Genomic DNA, 16,944 nt, shown 5'->3' with positions numbered 1-16,944 from the left:
GCCCTTCTCAGTGTATGATTTCCAAAACAACAGAGCGCGCGCGCACACACACACACACACACACTCACACACACACACACACACACACACACACACACACACACACACACACACACACACACACTTGAACTGTCCTCACAGTTTTATGATGTAAATACAGTCAGACACTAAAGTCTGACATGTTGAAACATCTCTTTATGTAAACACAGAAAGGTTTGGTGCGTTAAGGAAGCTCTTCTCTCTCAGCTCTCCATCAGGCTGTACTAACCTCTCCACGGGTCTTACGCAGCACTTACGCTTACGCAGAATCTCTGTCGTAGTTTACGCAGCGTAAGCGGCCAGTAGAATAGCAGAGTGCTGTGACGTCACTTCCTGACCGGTAGTAATGCGGGAAGTTTGGTCTCACACAGCTTAACCCACCGCCAACAACAAACTACAAAGTCCAGGTGTGTATCCGTCTTCTACCTGGTTGAACCGTGTCTGTGTGTGTGTGTCTGTGTCCGTGTGTCTGCGTGTGTGTGTCCGCTGCTCCTCTCACTGGTCCTGGTGTTGGCAGCAGCGGAGGAGACACATCGATGCTACCATGACAGCGCGGGTAGCATCAGAGCTAACGTTAGTCGACATGAATGTTTCCCTCCTCCTGTAGGTCAGCTCAGCTCTCTGTCTGTACGCGCCTTGTGTTGTGACGCATGAGGCTGTCACACATACTGCTGCTTAACTAACGTTACATCCATACAGACTCACACACGACTGTGCTTTCAGATGCCTCCTAAAGGAAAGGCGGCCGGGAGAGGCAGAGCTCCGGCCAAGAGGAAGCTGGCAGAGGAGTTCCCCCCCGGAGAGGTCCTGACAGACACCGCGAAGAAGGCCTGGAAGCTGGGGGCTCCCATCGGCCAGGGAGGCTTCGGTCTCATATATCTGGGTAAGAAGAGGTGGAGGGCTGTGAGCCTGCAGGTTGAATCTTTCAGACAATGCACATAGCCTTGGCCCATGCTCAGGACAACAACACTTGTAATGTTTTAGTATCTAAATGCATCTTTGACATGTGGCACATTTCATCAGTTTGACTCTTTTGTAGTAAAATGATTCTTGTTCTTGTTTCAGCGGATCAGAACTGTGCAGGACCGGTGGGTGCAGGAGCTCCCTACGTCATCAAAGTGGTAAGACTAACCCACCTGACAGCCGGAGCTGACATGACCTGGTTCACATGCTGTTTGTTTCAGACTCACCGCAGGTGCACCTGCAACATACCACTTCCTTATATGGGCACAGCCAGCTTCCTTCAGTCTTCAGTGTCATGTTGTTTACAGTGGTTTCTGTTTTGTCGGTAAGAAGTTGCCAGATCAGTAAAATTACCCAGTTGGCATAAATGTCTCTCCAGTGTCAGTGAGAGTGGATCATAGATACAGTGAGTTAGCACGAGGACCCAAAAAGTACTGCAAAGATTGTACTTTGGAAAGATCAAGTGCATAATTTGATTGAAGTGAGTTAAGTCCACTCAGACCCTGACAGGAGTTTGACTCAGTCTGGCTGGATCATCAACTGTAGAGATCAAAACTCTGACAGTGAATCCAGCACACAGCCGAGTCCAACGCTGACAATAATCACATTATGAAACAGATGGTTGGGAAAGGGTAAAAGCATCAGAGCAATCAACAGGCAGCTTAACAGTCTGCCAGTGTCTGCACATATTTTAAGCCTGCTGTAGCATCGATGTAGCTGCGAGACAATTTCAACCAACGCTCAACACAGTTCGTTGCAGCATCCAGTGATCTGCTATCTGCTGAACTGATGTCAGCACTGAAGACGATGGACTCACATTATTTCTACAGCAGAGTGCTAATACACCGAGGATAGAGCCCACATTTAATGTTGGGGAAACTTAGTGTGCATACCCAGCTTCAGTCATTTCAAGAGAAATGTGAGCTTGGATCCACAAATTGACATCAACAGTCTTGACTATGATTTGCTCCCTCTCGTTTCCTGCGCTCTCTCTGGAAGGCTGTTATTGGAACGACTTTTCAAAGGTAGACAGACTGGGGTGTGTGAGGAAAGTTTATTAAGTGAACTATGGGTACGGTATGGAAACTTCTAGCGTTTTGTGGCTGGTAATCTATGACGCAGACTCCTGATCTCTCAGGCCTCCTACTATCACCAGTTATACTGAAGTGCAATAAAACCGCGGTGAGTAAAAAGCCAGAACTGTCAGTTCACCTGTTCAACAAGAATAAACATGAAAAGAAGCAGGATTTCAATCTGTTCTGCCTGCACAGCACGTCAGATCAGTGAATAGTTACAAACTAAAGCTGTCTGCGTGCGTCTGACTGTTTATATTTGTTTCACATATCTTAAAATTTAGCAAATTCTTGTAAACTGCTGCTGACTGAGACAAAGCAGCCTGTCCTCACTGTATCAGGTGAGATACCTGCAGGCACCTGAGCAGAGGGAGGAGGACTGAGGACAGGAGGGCCGACTGATACTGACTCATGTCTGTACTCGTTATTCACTCTGTTGCGATGTCAGGAAAATGACAGTAGACTTGTTTCCAGTGACATAAACTGTATAGAGACTTTGCTGCTGTAGACGTTACTGTTGCTTCTATAATGTAATCTTAAAAAAGCAATTATTTATTCATTAAAAAAGAACCCATTGGTTAGATATGAAGAACAGCTTTCTATTTCTGTGATTTCTAAGCAGATTAATTGAGGGTTTTCTTTCACAATGGACATAATGATACTGAATCTAAAAATGTTTGCTTACATTTTTCTTTAACTTTAATAAGCGATATACAAACATTAATATATTAGTAATAACACACTGTAATGTAGTTGTAAGGTGATAAGGTCATTTTAAAGTGTTTATTAATGAGCCATATTAGCCAACAATTTGAGCTTCAGATACATATTATGTTTTACAACAGTTTTTGTTTATTATTATCACAGTGTGTGGGTGTGTAGCCCCCAGCCCATCCGGCCAGACTCTATAAACAAGACTATGTCAGAACTTACTGTTTCTGATCAAGGTGCAAAAATGCAGGCAGTTGGTTACTGGGACAATCAGTGGCAGAGTCTACAGTTTGAAATCCTGGATATGAATCGTCATGGGCAAAAAAAACAGCAGAATATTCCTTTTGTCAGCTCGGGATAACTTAGGACTGAGTAGAGTTTTTATTACATTCACAGAAACAAACATTCTTGTTTTATTGATTTGATGTTTATATACTTAATTGTGAAACACATCTGAGGCTCCGTTACAGACTGTATGAATGAATAAACTCAGGTTCTGTCCTGAGGAGAAAGGAAACAATAATTCCTGGAAACACCAGCAGAGCAGAAGTGATTGGTTTACACTTGAAATCAGCTCATGGAAATGGGGTGAAATATTATTGAACAGTTACTGAAACATTTTGAAGATTCGTTGGTAAAATGTGTTGTAACCATGTGTTCTGTTCACAGGAGCCCAGTGACAATGGACCGCTGTTCTCTGAGCTCAAGTTTTACATGAGAGCTGCTAAGCCTGATCTGAGTAAGCCAACTTATCGTTCCCTATAAACACACACACACACACAAACTCCTAGAAGTATGTCACTAAGCCAAAGTGAGCGTTGTGATCATAACACAATATAGTCTCTCACCACCAGGACAAACAAATAAAAGAAAGCCAACTTTGTTAATTAAAAAAGACAATCTTGTAGCGGAGGCACGGAGGGGCCCTGCAGAGGAAGGGAAGCTTTTGGTGGCAGCGCCATTGGCCCCCAGGCCACAGCTTTGCATTTTATATAATAACAATCCAAATGTCAATCTCCCCTGACAATTAACTGTTATATTACTAAGGAACCAAAGGCTCATATTTTATTCATGCTGGAATCTCACCTTGTTGGTAAATTTTTGTCCCAGCAGCAGATTAGCTTGCAGCTGCACTGCCCAGCTCCCCTCCATGGAATTATACTGTTATTACTTTGAGCACCACACACCTACATTTACACCAGTTAGCAGTGTGTCGTATTAATCCAACTCCGTTTGATTTACGTGATGTGCATTTCATACATTTCTACACAGTTTGAGTTGATTTTGGGGAGAGAAAAAAGGACTTTGAACATTTCTGATGAGGTTGCTTCTGTCCTGTAGTTCAGAGCTGGATCAAGTCTCACAAGTTGGACAGTCTGGGAGTTCCCAGGTACTGGGGCTCAGGACTGCATGACAGAGGAGGGAAGAGGTAAGACCGGAGACACTCACAGGGGCCACACTCACTCATTATTCTGGCAATAAATCACCAACTACAGGGCAGACTAATATGAGCTAATCAGCTTCTGGCAAACATCTTGTTCCTCTGCACACAAGTTAAGATTTGTCAGTACTGAGAAGCTTAGAACAGACAGGTTTTTCTATTTTCACTGTCAAAATGCCCAAATATGATAATCTTGAATCACCATTTAAAACAATACATATTCATCATGTCATTATCGCCAAATCACAAATGTTTTTTTCTCTATTTCCCATTTTTATTCTGGCTGTTGTTGTAACCGATGTCTAATATGTGAAATAAGATCAATCCATTGTATAGTTGTATTGTCGTGCAGTGCTGTATGTCTGTTGCTTATACAGCACTCTATAACACTGGTACACCAACAGTTTAGTAATACTTCAGTGACTTCAGACATATTAAATCAGTTTTCTGTTTGGGTCCAGATACAGGTTCATGGTTATTGACAGGCTTGGCACAGACCTGCAGAAGAAGTTTGAAGAATGTGGAAGGAGGTTCCCCAGAAAACTGGTCCTGCAGCTCGGCCTTCGACTGGTTCGTTATTTCATGATCACATAGCTTCATTTCACTTGCATGTTGCGTGTCTTTTGTTCTAGCTCTAATTTTTCTCCCTTACATAGAAACCCCAAAAGTGATTTATGTTGCCACAGTTTGTTATTTACAGTGTCCACAGTGTCCAGTGTTACATGGCGGTTTGAAGTTATGCTCTGTTGTCTCATGTCATCGCTGTAGTCTTTACTGGGGTTGGCTAGGTTCCCAATGTTTCCGTTCCAGTGTATGAGCGTCAACCACTTTGATTTTGTGCCAGCTGACTGAACTGGTATTTGTCAGGTGTAACGTTGGTGGAGAGAACTAGCAGCATGTGGCTTGTTAGCAGGAGCCCGGGGATAGCTGATCAGCTCAGCTGCACAGTTGTTGCGATGCTTATGTCTAGCTACAGTGACACTATGCTACTCGGATTGATGTCCACAAGAGAGAACTGTAGGGCTGGTGTGACGCATCGACATAATCGATTAAGCAAATATGTCGATTTATGTAACGTGCGTCAACGCGGAGGATGTAAGCAGCGCTACCACCATGCTCGAGCACTTGAAGCGGAAGCATCCCGGGGCAGATGGATTCATGGATCCGGTGGTGCAGTGAAACCCTGTAGGTTGGTGCAGCAGTGTAGGAGTCACTCCATGGTCCATGTGTGTGATGTGTTGGGAACCCCCCCCACCCCAATCAGTTTGCACAGTACCTGTTTCTGGTGCACGTCTGCAGCCTCAAACCCGAAATACTCCCAAATGACCGACGTGTTGTTTTTCTTGGGGATTAAATCCCCTAACTCTGCTTCTGGTCCAGCTGAAGCCATTTCAGAACACGTTAAGGAGCAGGTTAATACTGATTGGTTAGCGTGACCTGTCCACGAGTAGCATGCCGCTTCTGATTGGTGAGCTTGGCAGGATGGTAGGGAGATGGCATGTATGTGTAAAATAGTTGACACAACAGATCCTGGGTCAGTCAGGAGCGCTGCAAAAACCGCAGCTTTGGCGATCACATGATCGCGTTGTCTGAAAACGCAATTTCGATCAGAAAACGATAAATCGTTCAGCCCTACTATGTTGTTAAGCTACTGACATGCTTGGCCTACTAGTGATCGTTTGTCCTCATCAGCGGATTAAAGATAACAGTAAACAACCAGGATGAGCAGATAATTACTGTGTTTTAAACTGGGGGACGAGACCGAACTGAAGTGAAAGTGAAACTTAAAGCCACACAGAGAGATAGATGTCTGTTGTGTTCCCTCTGTAGTATTTATCCATGCTAAATAACACGTCCTGCTGATCGCCATGCCACAGCAACATAAAGTTGGGCTGCGTTTCTCCAAAATTAAGTCATGTTTACTTTTGATCCCCACCAAAATGTAATATATGTTAAGATTACACAGATTATTAGTTAAGACTGGGCTATTTGTTGTTGGGGAATAATGACCTTAAGTGCACTTTGTCATATGTGTTTGTTGATGATTGAATAAAATATTGAAATATAAATGACAAGTTTTAAAATGTTATTTTGGGTAAATTTATTGTTAGATTAATGGAAAAAATAATCGATAGATGAATCAATAAAAATTGAATCGTTAGGTGGAGCCCTACACAACTGTCATCAGTTGATGCTGAAGCTCATTGGTGTTACACTCTGTTTTGTAGCCGCATTACAAAGCCTCATTTTGATCTGCTGCTCTGTTTTGTTTGCCCTGAAAGTTACTGTACAATTTCTTCACAAGGCTTTTATTGTTAAACATTATGAGGAGCGTGTTGTGGAAAACTCATTGACTTGCAAGGTTCACATCCTGTACATGACCACTGGAAATGTCGCTGCTGTGATCTTTTTCCCAGCTTCACTCCGCTGAGTCTGTAGTTATTTTTTAATTGTTTTAATTATAAACTTCAGAAGAAGACAAGTTCAGTTGAATTGTTGTTGAGACAAATGAAAACACAACATGTTGCAGTTGCCCTGACTGTACTGCTGCTACACTCTCATTCACGGGCTCTCATTACGTTCGCCAAGGGAGCGGTTGGTTCTCGTTTGACATCTAGTGGTGAAATTCAGTATTACTGGCCCGGTTCGGTCTTTGGCCTTTTATCAAACTGCAGGATGATAGGGGTGTTCCTGATGATGCTACAGCCAGACTGTATCAGGATAATGTAGATGTAAAGCACATGTTGTAATTGAGCTTCAATATGTAAATTTGGTGTGTGGAAATGGGAAGAGATCAAGGTTAGCCATGTGGGATACATTCGGTCACGTGGTTGAAGATGCTCATTATAGGCTATTTTTTGGTAGCATGGTTAACTAGCACCAGGGGAGAAGCATGCTAGCATTTTAATAAAAGTTTTTCAGATTCAGATTTTTTTTACGTTTACTGTACAGACCTCATTCACACCTGGCTGAGGTGGTTGGCTGCGTTTTGTATTCACTCATTTGTGTCACTAACATTTATCTCTTCTTTTCCAGTACTAACTGGTGTTATCACTGTTTTTTTCCTTGTTTAGCTCGATACTCTGGAGTTCATCCATGATCATGAGTACGTGCACGCTGACATTAAGGCCTCCAACCTCATGCTGAGCCACAGCAATCCCAACCAGGTCAGTAGAAGCATTTATATCATGACATCACATCCTGGTTTTAAGCACTGCATTTGTTCATGTTGGAAAACAAAGGTGGCAGTCTGACCCCAGCACTGCTCCTGGAGAGCAGGCAGATGATTGTGTTTTTTGATCATAACACACTTGTGCTGCTTCATTAGATTCAATTAAGTCTGTGTGTGTGTGTGTGTGTGTGTGTGTGTGTGTGTGTGTGTGTGTGTGTGTTCCAAACAGGGAGAGATTAGATGGGAGCAGCTAAGAGCTTTTTTCTAGCAAACAAGGCAGGGGCAAATATTTAATTTGAAAATTAATAATGTATCATTGGTGGTGTTATTAAACAGCTATTTATAAATGACAAAATCAGCCCCTCGGGATTTCGATATTGGCTAAGGGTTTTTTTGTAGCTATGCTATTTAGATGTTTCCCCTGCAGTTACTGGGACGTAGGTTTGGTTTTATTTTTGTATGTTTTGTTATTGTAGCCAATTACCAGCTGGAGAATGTTACAGAGGAACGAAGCTGCCAGAACCAAAAAGAAGTAAAGAAATGGCTCAATGATGAGATTAACATGCCATTATATTTAAAAAAAAAAAAAAAAAGAAAGAAAGAACAATAAGTCATTTCTTTTTACGTTTCTTTATCAATTTGTGTTTTTTAATGCAAATGAGGAAGCTGACATTCAACGTACAACGATTAACATGGCCAAAATAATTCATGTTAACAATATTATTGCAATATCTATAGAAGTTTTATTTTAAAAATGTTATCTGTAAAATTCAGTACAAATTATAAAGTTGTATTTAGTAAGCAGCGGTGCCTGGCCCCCACAAACACTCTGCTCTGTCAGAGTATTGTTGTTCCAACATGATTCTGTCTGATGAACAGTAACTTCAGTGACTACATCACTGTTATCTAAGCTGCTCTAGCTGCAGTATTGTTCGGGACCCCTGTTCTGCAAATAGCTTCTTCTTAGCTGAAGACCGATAGTGAGGCTGCTGCTGGTGTGGGAACAAGACAAGTATAGTCGATCTGTGCACTCTCAGCAGAAACACATGAAGAAATGTAAAAAAATAAATAACTAAGTTTAGGGAAAAGGGAACAGAGTACAGAAATAAATATGTAAATAAATGAATAATTAATACATTATTCAACAAAATGGGGAAAATCAATAAATACGGGAATGAAGACAAAGATAAATAAATACAGAAGCAATTTTAAACAGAAATATCAATGCATGTTACATTTTATGAATTATTTAAGGCCTATATTTACTTTTGATATTATTTTTGGCATTAATGGCAAATTAATTTATGTATTGAGTCATTAGTTTCAGTCATCTCTCAGCACAATGCAGACTGAATAATAATAATGAAGCTCATGTTGGTGGAATTACATCTGCTCCTTGTGCTTTCAGTCTTTGTGCTAAGCTAGGCTAAACATGTCTCTCACATATCTCTGTGTATGGGTCAACATTACAAATGTATTTGTTTACATCTATAAAGTGTTAAAATGTGACCTTGTTCTTGGTCTGTGTGATTGTCTCTGTTGGTGTGTGCGTGAATTGTAGGTATACTTAGTAGATTATGGGCTGGCGTACAGGTACGCACCTGAAAATGTCCTGAAAGAGTACAAGGAAGACCCCAAGAGATGTCATGACGGCACCATAGAGTTCACGAGCATCGACGCCCACAAAGGAGCATGTAGGTTCACTAACACTTCACTGCTGCTTTAAAGCCAGCTGTCAGGTTTCCACCCTGTGATGTGGTCAAACATTAGTTTAAAAACAAAAAACAAGTTTTATTGTTTAGCCTTATGGTCACTCTGATCACACAGTGCAACACAAATGAGATAAGCAGACATCAGGCGGACAGTATTGGCTGCTACATAGATACTGATCGTTGTAGCACAAAGCAGGTGTCAACACACATTCAGGCACTTTTAACTGGCTTCTAACTACTTCATTGTAAAAATTAAGTTTTGTTTTAAACATTATTTATCGTGATCGTTTTAGTCTGTAGTATTTTGGTTATGTTCAAAAGCACTCATTAAATAAAATGCAATTGTATTATTATGTTTTTGGAAATGTGTTCATTCACTTTGAAGATGAGAAGATGAATAACAGTCATGTCTGTGTCAGGTTAATATGTTGTTTGTGTATGGATCAACCGGTGTATTTTTAAACAGCCTCTAGCTGTTTTAAGTCTTTATGCTAAGCTAGGCTAACAATGTCCTGATCCCAACTGCGTACAAAACACAGCAGTGAGTCTGATATTAATCTTCTCGTCTCTTGGAAACAAAACAAAAAGATTTACTTTTCAAAATCTGAATCTAATCCTGTAATGGGTTTGTCAGAAACCAGAACACAGTTAACAGCACATTTAATCTTTACCTGGGTTTTACTATAAATGCGTGTACCTCAGAGAATCTGCTGACTGTGTTTTCTGCTGCTTATGTGGTTGTTTGGCTCCAGCTGCCAGCAGACGGAGCGACCTGGAGATCCTGAGCTACTGCATGGTCCAGTGGCTGTGTGGACGTCTGCCCTGGGAGGACAAGCTGCAGGACCCCCTCTACGTCAAAGACTCCAAAATCAGGTGGGAGCAGCACACCTGCATCCACTGCACACATCCAGTCTGATGGAGTTCTGTCAGTGAGAGCATGAGCTTCTCTGCTGCAGCCAGGCAACAGAAAGTAGCGTGAGGTGAATGTAGTACACAGAAAATATTCAAACTGTTCAGGGTAAATCGTGCTATTTGGTTCTCCCTCGCAGGAGTCAAGAAAACATCTCTGAATTTCTGACCAAGTGTTTCTCCCCTCAAGACAAGCCAGGTAAGAAAGACACACACACACACACACACACACAAAGACAACATGGTAGAACCAGTCCTTCAGCAGCGTGAGCTTTAATTGAAAAGTTTTACAAAGGGATTAAAGCTCACCGTCTCATTCCAGAGTAAAGGTGATGCTAAACATCCCTCGAGGCTGATGCAGCCAAATGTTTTGAAATAACAAATTATTCATTTAGCGCTTTACCAGGCATTCGTTTGAGCCGAGCAAGCCTGAAGGCAGTGGCAGCAGAGAGGAGGGAGCAGCTCACTGAACCCAGTCAAACCAGTTCAACTGTCAAGGTTCTGCTGCTGAAGCGTTAAGACGAGAGACATCGAGATAAAATAAGTTGGGTTTAGGTTTGGCTAGTTGGCTATTCAGCTGTATCAGGTAACTTCTGTTTAAACATGCTCTTGTCAGTGCCACTTTTTATGAACCAACCAATCACGGCCTGGAGGGGATCATGGAAAAAATAACAGGTTTGCGATGACAAACTGTTCACCTTGTTATTATGCATGGTCATGATGAGACAGGGCTCCAGGCTGGAGTAGAGCTGCAGTGATATACCAGCTTCAAAGTGCACTGTGGTGTGGAAATTGACAGTTAACATATGGTGTACATTGAATTCTACCGTACACTACAGGAGTTTTAAAATCCTAAATAACTGTATTCCAGTTGCATCGTGAACATAAAAAGAATCGTCGCAGATCTTCTTCTCTGTCGTCTCAAACCTGCAAACACTACAAGACCTGACAACAGCTGTGCATCACACACTACAGCAGAGGTCACTAATAATCCGGGTCGGGACGCAGACCCCATCTTATTGTGTATAACTGAAATAAGTTCATGCAACCATTTTCTAAAGCGTGGTGGCTTCAGTGTCTTCCAGTCTTTGAGAATAAGTTTTTTTGCTCGTACCATGTTCATCATTAGAGCTGTTGAAAGTGTGGAGGGAGAATTAAAGAGTCCACGGAGCATCCAGAGAGAGCCAAGTCTCTGTCTGCAGTGCATAGTATCATTTTGATAATTATCTACCAATGGGGATGGGTAATATGATCTCTGGTTGTTAAAGTCCATTGCTGCTTTAGACAGACGACCTATCTACTTATTTGATCTATTCATATTTTTCTCCTGATTTACTGACATTTCTATGTATCACAATCAGACATGGGGTCAATATTCTGTCCAACATTATTGCAATGTTATCCTGAAAATCCTCAAAACATTCTTAAACCTCTGAAATACAAACTAAAATGGCACTAAACATAATGGAACCATGCGAACGTTACATTTTGTTTAGGACACATATCTTTTTTTTAGTGAAAAACCAAAAATCGAAGCATCTTAATTTCAAAATAAATCAGGAAAACCAATATACAACTGTACGTCAGTGAGAGAGACGGCTTTTCCAAGTCATTCATGGAGCATATTCACAATTATCATGATTCACGATGAAAATTCACCGAGATCAACTTATTGTGTGCTTGTGATAAAATCTTTTATCATCCTGATCACAGAATATGTTGCTGTCAGACGTTTCTTCCATCATGGTGAAGGACCTTAATCATATTGTTCATTCCTGGTCATAAATATTGTTGCATTTATATTTCACCACATCTATCATCCTTTAAAGACCCACTCTCTGCAGCTAATACTTTTAGTGCAGACTGTAAATGGTGTCTTTTGCGTCTTGTTGTCACGCTGTGGAGTAGAGTTGCCATTTTAATGTTGGCACCTTGACCTACAGGCAGTTTATGCCTTCAGGCAGAAGAAACCAACACGAAGCATCAACACGAAGCATCAACATGCTTCCTTCTGCTCCGCTGAGCACAACCAAACTGTTTACATCTCTGTCTATGTGCGTGTTTGTGGCTGTTTGTCAAGTCTGAGGAAAGTCACACCAAAAAATAAGGCATTAGGCAGGATGCTGAGCAGAGGAGAACATTATGGTGACAGTGTGTTGGAGCAAAGATGGTGTGTAGCACGAGAGAAGAGATGTTCTCGTCCAGTCAGGCTTATTTATATAGTCCTCATCACAAAGCATGGATCAGGGCACTTTATGAGGAGCCTTCCTAGAGCTAACTAATACATATCACAAAATGGTGATGAGTATACACGTTTGTGGTGTGCCAGAGTGTTGCTCTGTTGTGTTGCAGATGAGATCCAGAGGTTCATGGAGGAAGTTAAATCTCTGACATACGAAGACAAACCAGCGTATGAGAAGCTGCGCTCCATCCTGAGGGCAGGACTGAAGGCTATCCAAGCTAAAGATGACGGCAAGCTGGAGTTCACTCCTGTCAATGGAGCTGTACCACCTCCTACCAAGGTCAGCACACACACACACACACACACACACACACACACACACACACACACACACACACACACACACACACACACAATGAAACAAACAACAACTCAAGTAGTTCAAGTGGGGCAGTGGTGGAGGAACTCAAATCTTTGATTTATTAAAAAGGAGCAAAACCACAGCAGCCTATCAGCAGCTGTAACCAATATGTGTATTTTATAAAATGTATCAAGTGACAGTGTGATGAACCTACAGACAGTTTTCACTGAATCTTAGCTCCAGCAGCAAACAGCTGATAGACATATGGTGTTTTTCCATATACAACTGTACTGTACGGCTGTACTGTGTTTTACTCAGCGCGGCAGGGTTTGCTGATCAAACAGTTGTTTAAGGGGAGACAGGGGTTTGTTACAGGTTGGCTTGTATTTGTATACTTTAATCATATTATAAAGACCTGGGAAGAAGGACGGACAGAGGCCACCCTTTCTTAGTCTTCCTCTACAGACCCCCCCAGTGGCTCTGATTTCAGCAGAGGACAGGGTTAATGAACTATTTGCTGTGTCAGCAGCAGCAGTGAGAAACTTTCATTTTTGTGGCCCTCACTGTTAAAATGAAGGAAAGCCAGAATGTTTCTGTTTGGGCTCTGTGGTCAGAACAGCAGAGCACATAATTGGACGTTTTAATGGATTAATGTCTGTGAGTGGAGGTAGCTGATGAGATGGTAGAGCAATAATTGCATTTGCTCAAACTCGGCACACAAAAGGCTGGAGGCTCCAAGTGTCGGATCGTCTCATCACCAAGTCAAGGCCTCGCCTCGGTGATTGTCTCGTCATCGAACTCAGCATCAGAAGACGCTGCAGGCCTCGAGAGCCTCTACAAACTCTCTGCTTCTTGATTTGAGTTAAAAACAAAGATATGTTCTGATGGTTTACTTGCAGAGTGTTTAGTGTCCATAAGACATTTCCTGCTCAGCAAACTGAAAAACAAACTTTCGGGTCGTTGTGTTAAAGAAAAGGCTTCTGTGTATTATGAACAATCGGTGCAGCAACATCCACCTTCTGCTTTACATCAACAAGCTGATATCTGTTGTCCCCCTGTTCTCCTTCATCAGGCCACCAAGAGAAAGAAAGCAGCAGTTGAAGCAGAGGAGAGTGAGACTGATGGAAGTCCTGTGAAGAAAAAAAGAGTCACAAAGAAAAAAGGTAGGTATTTATTACCTTTGATCATAATTTATTTATAACCCTGTTCCCATACGAGCTTCTGTGGAAATTCAAAGCAACCGTTACGTTTATTTCCTTTGTTCCAGTGTTTGTTGCTGAGTTAGTGAGACTCATTCTAAGTCCGAGGTACTTTCAGGTGTTGCCAGCGGTGCAGTCGAATCCAAGTCCGTTTACTATTTACTATTCCATCACCAGGCCAACAGAAATGTCCCCGGTTCAGAAACCTCTGGTCCAGTTTGTCCTTCTCGCTCTCCCACATTTCATGCCTGCTTCTCAGCTGCAGGGTGTCACCCAGAAAAGTTGTGATTCTACAACTGTTGCACATCAAACTTTTTTTTTAAGTTTTAGCTCATCCAGGCTGTGACTGGTGGCTTCATAAAAATCAACATTGACGAGCACATCGACTTCATAAAAAGCTATAACTCGGTTCACAAAGATCCACCAGCCACCGTAGACAGACAGCTGCAGCATGTTGGACCCGTGTCCGGCAGCAGAGTGGAAGCTCAGTGCCATCACCTCCAGTATTTGGCCATCTGATAACTGTCTAGAGGTTTTTTTGGCTTTTACCATCCCTTGTTGAAATTATCCCTCGATGTCACAGATGAATCAGCTATGTTTTACTTACTGATTTACTAGCTAGCTAAGATGGCGAGCTAACAAGTCTAGCATCGAGTCTAGCTATAATATGACGCTGAAAAAGCCTCTTTGTCTAAAGTAACAATTTGAATTCTGACAAAGAAAAGTACACTGTACTGTCGTGGCTGGAGGCAGTGCATGACCTTTTGTATAAGTAAGTTTGGACTGACAGAAGTCAAAGATAGAAATAATTGTATATTGAGAAGTTGGTGTGTTATAAGAGAGAAAGACGTGATCGCCCTCCTTAAATATGGACAATTCTCCTTGGCAGAAGCGAATGGAGTGAGGAAAAGTCCCAGAAAGGCTCCGAGAGCAAAGAAGGTAGCCGGCACTGGAAACCAGGGCGTCACCAAATCCAGATTGGTGGACATGGGCACCCAGACGTCACCTGTACCTGCACAGAAACCCACAGGCACTGGAAACCAGGGCGACACCAAACCCAGACTGGTGGACATGGACACCCAGGCGTCACCTGTACCTGCCCAGAAACCCAGAGGCAGACCCAAGAAGACCGCCTCCTAAGCATCCACCTGGATCTACACTCCTCCCTCCATCCTCCTGTCTGCACTCTGTTTCTGAAAAAATCTACTTTTTAATGTTTTATAGGAAGGATTTTCTATTTGTTACACATTGCAAGATGTTTATGTTTGATTGTATTCAGTTGAAGCCGTTGTAATAAAGAAGTTAAATTGTGAAATGGATTGTTACTCTGTGTGTGTGCGTGCATGTGCGCGCGTGCGTGTGTGTGTGGAGACAGCACAGTCTTCATCCTTTAATGCTGTTTGATGTAATCTCGGGTTTCTACCATCGATTATGAGAACTGGATCATTTAGTCACCGAACAGTCCGGCCCGCTCCGGTGGAGGTGATGTGATGATGGCACAGCGCTGACTGAGGAAATATTGATTTATGATTTGAGTTGGCTGATATTTTTACAACTGAAAGGTGTTCATGGAGTAATACACTTCACTACAAGTGCAAGTACAGAAGTGGAAGTGGGCGAGTGACAGTGAGCTGTTTGAATGTGAGATTCATCATCATGTGTAAAATGATGCCTCATGTTTCATTTCTACAATCAGGCCTTTATTCACCACCTCACCAGTTTCCTCAGTCTCCACACTGTCCGTACACATTGGCTCAAAGTTTCAGTAAATTTACACATCAGGGCCGGTCACCAGATTAACACACATGGAGGGCACAAATTAGGGGCCCCATTTGCCCACTGGGCTCTCATTGTGTATGCAATAGGTAGTTATTACAAATGAGTTTGTTCTAACTTGATTAAAAGAGGTTATATTTTATGAAATGCAAAATACAAGGTTAATACTTAAATAATAAGAGCCTTAAAGTGCCGGTACATCCTTGTTTTCTTAGCCTAGAAGATGGAGAGGATTTGTCACATGAAGCACTGAGGTACTTCAGCTCAGTACAGTTTGCAGGTAAAAGTACTTTGAGTTTGGAGTTACATATACTTTACATCTGTGTACCTTTCATCAATCGTAAAGTAACCAGTGTTGGGGGTAGCGTGTTTCTTTTGTAATGTATTTATTTTAGCGGTAACTAAAGTAATAATATTTCAGTTATATTACTACAGTTATGTAATGTAACGTGTTACAATTCGTGTTACCGACCAAAGTGAAGCATTTATTGTTGTTTTTTTAAGAACCCATCCACACCAACATGACCATATTAATATAGGCTATTAATTAATATAGACATTAGAAGGTATAGGTCTATTTTGTTTCATATGATTAAGCCTACAATTAACAATGTTTTTTCTCATAATATATCTATAGACTGTATCAGCCTGCTCATCTCTGTGTCCAAGGACATTCCTTTATTAAAGAAGATCTCGGCTGTTTAATTGTTCTATAGAGGTTATTTGGGCATTTTGTTGAAAGTAAAAGTAGTGTAAATAGTAATATATTACTCTACTCAGACAGTAATATTGTAACGTAATATATTATTTTTAAAGAAAGGTAACTAGTACTATATAATATATTGCATTTTGAAAGGAACTTGCCCAACACTGAAAGTAATCAGGTACCAGCAGTGACCAGGTAGTGGAGCAGTGGACTGACACACTGAATTCTGTGTCCTATTTAATTTTTTCTTAATTCTCTATTTTTTATGATTTTCAGATAACTTTTCATTTGTTATAAACCTGTTTCTTTAAATCAATATAAGATAAACATTTCCTTTCCTCGACATTTTAATGATGTTTTTAACATGCCACTAATAACGAAGAACTTGACAATTCAGTAAAGAAACATCAATCTGATTGGTGATCTGTGATCGGCCCTAAAAGTCCTAAACAGAGCACCCTTACATGCAGCTGGTGTGCTCACATCACAAGATGATCTCATATTAACATGTTAATATGAAAATAAAAAAATGATTAGTGCAGCTTTAAAGAGGAATAAAGGTCAACATTCAGGTTAAGTGCAGCAGTCTTGTGCATGAATGGGTGAAGAGAGCGCCTTCACTGAACATGCTCATATTCTCTGTGAACAATTAACTGAAATGAACCGTTTGTAATTAATGAACGTGAACGTGAGCATCATG

At 41.5% G+C, this 16,944-nt stretch overlaps 1 protein-coding gene across 4 annotated transcripts; it reads left to right on the top strand.

Annotated features, from left to right (window-relative positions):
- Nucleotides 1-367: 367 nt before the first annotated feature.
- Nucleotides 368-15,077, top strand: vrk1 (VRK serine/threonine kinase 1). Of its 4 annotated transcripts, none has more exons than XM_073466296.1 (13): nt 368-446; nt 763-922; nt 1,105-1,160; nt 3,456-3,525; nt 4,128-4,215; nt 4,689-4,797; nt 7,302-7,394; nt 8,961-9,093; nt 9,864-9,984; nt 10,161-10,219; nt 12,373-12,542; nt 13,636-13,726; nt 14,652-15,077. In XM_073466296.1, the coding sequence occupies exons 2-13, from the start codon at nt 763-765 to the stop codon at nt 14,900-14,902; spliced, it is 1,401 nt and encodes a 466-aa protein (XP_073322397.1). In that variant the 5' UTR covers nt 368-446; the 3' UTR covers nt 14,903-15,077. The 4 variants fall into 4 exon arrangements, with proteins under 4 accessions (XP_073322397.1, XP_073322400.1, XP_073322398.1 ...); XM_073466299.1 differs by lacking the exon at nt 368-446 and adding an exon at nt 510-612; XM_073466297.1 differs by lacking the exon at nt 368-446 and adding an exon at nt 511-646.
- The last annotated feature ends 1,867 nt before the right edge of the window (nt 15,078-16,944 follow it).

This window comes from Pagrus major, chromosome 5, assembly GCF_040436345.1.
Source record: "Pagrus major chromosome 5, Pma_NU_1.0".
In the NCBI taxonomy this organism is placed as follows: Eukaryota; Metazoa; Chordata; class Actinopteri; order Spariformes; family Sparidae; genus Pagrus; species Pagrus major.
Note: the sequence above shows the minus strand (reverse complement) of the source record. Positions and strands in the feature narration are given on the sequence as shown.